The 4,183-nt window shown below is 39.4% G+C and overlaps 1 protein-coding gene across 1 annotated transcript; it reads left to right on the top strand.

Moving 5' to 3' along the window:
• Positions 1-2,554: 2,554 nt before the first annotated feature.
• Positions 2,555-3,544, top strand: LOC108046139 (beta-1,3-galactosyltransferase 1-like). The gene has a single exon (XM_017125715.1). It carries the CDS (start codon positions 2,555-2,557, stop codon positions 3,542-3,544), a length of 990 nt encoding a protein of 329 aa, XP_016981204.1.
• The last annotated feature ends 639 nt before the right edge of the window (positions 3,545-4,183 follow it).

Here is a 4,183-nt window from a genome sequence, read left to right as displayed (position 1 = left end):
TAGAATAATGGTTTAAAAAGTAGAAAAACTTCCCTGCCTTAAAATTGTACATACAAGATTGATTAATAAATTTGTATAATAAAATTATACAATTGACGCGAATGTAGTGTATCTTTTTAGGGGAATAAAACATTTTCAAAATACATGAGTATATTTCTTAAATTCCACAATGTTAAAACATTCCGTTGTGCTTTCAAGGGCAAGAAAGGCTTTACTTTTTCTTCGAGTGCACACTTTTGTGAGTGAGTGCGGCGATGGGGCAAACTTTATGGCACACAGGGGCATAGACAGAGGCCAAATGAGATGGCTTGCATTGGTAACCGACTCCTGTCGGATGGCCAATTTGGACGCCTGCAGCTGTTACAGTTCCAGAAGTTGGCCGTCTACTTGATTCGGCCCGCTGTTCATTATCTTGTCTCAATTGGGCCTCGTACAATGCATTAATAGTTGGCCCAGACAAGTCGATTGTGCGACCTTGGCGTGTGGCTGCTAAATGGTTCTTAAAGATTCCGGCAAACTGATATTTAACCTTAAATCGTAGCTGACCCGGCAAATTTACGACCGAAATCAAATCGAAATACTCGCATATAAAGATAAATCGTTGTCATGGCGGCAGCAGATTATTGGGGCACAACTTGAACTGCCATTGCTGCTGGAAAATATTGTCATTTGTTGTGCGAATGATGGCGATAACTCAGCGATGGCGAATCGAAATTTATGCAGTCCCATGGGCCACCGCCGATACATGTGGCTCCATCACATGTCGTCATCATTTTTGCGTATTGGCCACGGGCCATTTGAGTGGATCTGATTGACTTTCGAGCGGCCTCCTAATCGGTTACGCAGCGTTATCAATTCCAATCGTAAACAATTTCGGAAAGTGTCCTGTTTGCGTCAGACCCTGTCAACAAAAACACTGTTTGATGTCCTCCAGCTTGGCACACTTTCGGCCACACTTTTAGGGTCGGGCATTAAATCAGTCCATAAAATGACACTGAAGCGGAATTAAACAAACACTAGCGCGCCGTTAGTTATTTCCGTTTACGCACTTTCATTGTCCGCCAGCCAGAAAGTATGCATCGAAATGTTTCCCTCGTGTTGGATAATAAACACATAAATATGGACAGAGTTTCTTCTCAAGGTCAAAATCTGGCAATCAACGGATTTAGTTACAATCGAAGCCAATAATGTGCGTGTGCCGAGAAACAAACCATAAAAATCCACAAAAATATAATTGAAAGACTTGTTAGTTCCTCTTTGAATTGCTTCAACCAACACCAGCTGTGTTGTCTTTCATGGTAGTTCGATTTTTACCAAAGATATAGCTTTGAACGAATTTCAAGGCTGCCAAAAATTTTTTTTATTTTTTTACAGATTAGATATGCGAAGAGTGAGATTTTGCGGCTCCAAACATATTTTCTATGTCCACTTTAACACCAGTCCTTTATGATTTTTTTTCTTCCTTAATGACATTTTCTAACAATAAAGGAAAGCTAACTTCGGGCGGAGCCGAAGTTGATATACCCTTGCAGAATATTCTGTGAATTATAATCACCAAAATTATTCATATGATGCATTGTTAACACTCATAAAAAATCCCAACTTACTAACTTTCAAAACACCAAAGTTATGGCACTTCCAATCGTTCATTTATATGGCAGCTATAGGATATAGTCGGCCGATCCTTATGAAATTTGGTAGGTCGGATTGATTAGAAACAAATCAAACCCATAGGAAATCCCAACTTACTAACTTTACAAACACCAAAGTTATGGCATTTCCGATCAACCAGTTATATGGCGGCTATAGGATATAGTCGTCCGATCCCGGCCGTTCCGACTTATATACTGCGTGCAAAGGAACGAAGGGTGTGTGCAAAGTTTCAATTCGATATCTTTAAAACTGAGAGACTAGTTCGCGTAACTTTGGTGTTTGTAAAGTTAGTATGTTGGGATTTTCTATGGGTTTTATTTTTGGCCAACCAATATAATTTACAGAATATTCTGCAAGGGTATATCAACTTCGGCTCCGCCCGAAGTTAGCTTTCCTTTCTTGTTTTTGTCTTAAAATTGCAGTGTTTGCTTATGAAGTACACAAGACTGCAAAATTTGTTATATTTAATCTATGTTTTATATTGCTGTTTTATATTTTCTAATTAAATCTTAAACAATACACGCTACAGACAGTTAAACAAATATTGAAACAGCTTAATTCATCTCCCCCGTTTTACACGGCGCGAGGCTTCAGTTGCACTTGGTACGCGTAAGCTTGCACTCTTTTTTCGAAAGATTATCATTATGAAAAATATTAGAACGCTGAGAGTCTGGAACTCTCCGTTTTTTAAGTCTAAGTCCCGTCTGCTCCAAGCTCTACAGTGCTTTCTTCTTAGTATTTTAATTAATTCAATTATAAATGGTTACAGATTTCGAAATTACTACTGTCTCGGTAAATAAAAGTTATTGGTTTTAAGTTATTGTTTAATAATTGGCATTTCATAGCTCAATTTCCAGACTGGCCAGCGGACTCGCTTGATTTACGGGATTATATTTGGCCAATGGATGACACAGATATTATTATACCTCGTGGTTTCTGTGAAGAGAAAACCTTTTTGCTAATTGTAATAGAGTCTACCGTAGATAACTTCTTGAGTCGCCAGTATATTCGGGAAACCTGGGGGAACACATCTTCCTTCAACTATCCAGTCTTTCAAAAACTCCATGCGCACTTGAGGGGCGCCTATTACCCTCCACTTACAAGTCGGATACAACACTATGCCGAGTACCTCACAGGAGAGGATGATGACCTTCGGGCTTCTGTAAGGGTGGTGTTTATCACTGGACGGAGTAAGAACGTCCAGTCCTCGAGGCAACTTCAAATGGAAGCCGATCGGTACAACGACATCATTCAGGAGGGCTTTATTGACAGCTACAATAACCTCACCCTAAAATCAGTCTTGGCCCTAAAACAGTTAAATAACAGGTGCTCCAAGACCACCGCTTATGTGTTCAAGGCGGATGACGATACCTTTGTAAATGTTCCCAATGTTGTTCACATTTTACTTGGAGGCACTGTGCCGGTTTTCAAGGCGTCCAAGAAAAACCCAATAGGTGATCAATCCCGATTAACGGCCACCAGCGGATTGATGGTCGGCAGGAAACGGGACGGAGAAAAACCCATTAGGGCTGTGAACTCAAAGTTCTACATGCCAGACTATATCTTCCCAAACACAACCTTTCCCGCCTGCCTGTCCGGCGGAGGCTATCTAATGTCCATGGATGTCGTGCAGCGATTGTATGTGGCTGCCATTCGTACCAAAATAGTCCACATGGAGGACGTATACGTCACAGGACTCTGTGCTCAGCGGGCTCGAGTCATTCCCACGCACAACCCACTTTTCCTCATTTTTTCTTCCACGAACCTATGCACCTATAAGAATTCCATTACTTTGCTGTTGCCACAGGGGATCAGTATGCATATGGTGTGGGACTTTGTTTCGAACTACACAATAGAATGTCCGCTAAATCTTAAACTAATGTATAAATAAATATATATTTGGTCGATATAAATCGTATGCCTTTAAATTTAAGGGGGTTTTGAAATGCAGCATTTTGGAATACATCATTTTTAAACTTTAGGAACCATAATTTTTAAACGGACATGGCTAAATCGATTCTCCTGGTGATGCTGAAATATATAATATATAATATATAATATATACTTTATAGGGTCGGAAATGTTTCCTTTACTGCGTTGCATTGAAATTATAATACCCTCTGGAAGGCATAAACATACTGGACCCTTTAGAAACTTGTCGTTTAAATGATTTATCTCGATTTTGTGTTATGGGTCTGGTGTAAGACGAATGAACTTTTTTCGGATCACTAAAAGTGATTTCCATGAGCTCGTCCAATTTGTACAATTTTAAATGATCAAATTAAATTGTATCATGGAAAAAAACTTTCTTTCCAATAATGCAATTATTAACAGGAAAGAAAGCAAACTTCGGCAAGCCGAAGCTCATATACCCTTGACGTTACTACAAATCGACCACATTTCGATTTCTATGCATATATCCCTAAAAACAATGAAGCTATGTACATATGTAGTTTTTGCGTTCCATTTTGCCATCGTTTCTCTGAGAACTATATGATATTGCTGTCCGACTTTGACAAAACTAAAAGCA

This window comes from Drosophila rhopaloa, unplaced genomic scaffold (assembly GCF_018152115.1).
Source record: "Drosophila rhopaloa isolate 14029-0021.01 unplaced genomic scaffold, ASM1815211v1 contig_8, whole genome shotgun sequence".
Taxonomy (NCBI): Eukaryota; Metazoa; Arthropoda; class Insecta; order Diptera; family Drosophilidae; genus Drosophila; species Drosophila rhopaloa.
This window is presented reverse-complemented; position numbering and strand designations above follow the sequence as displayed.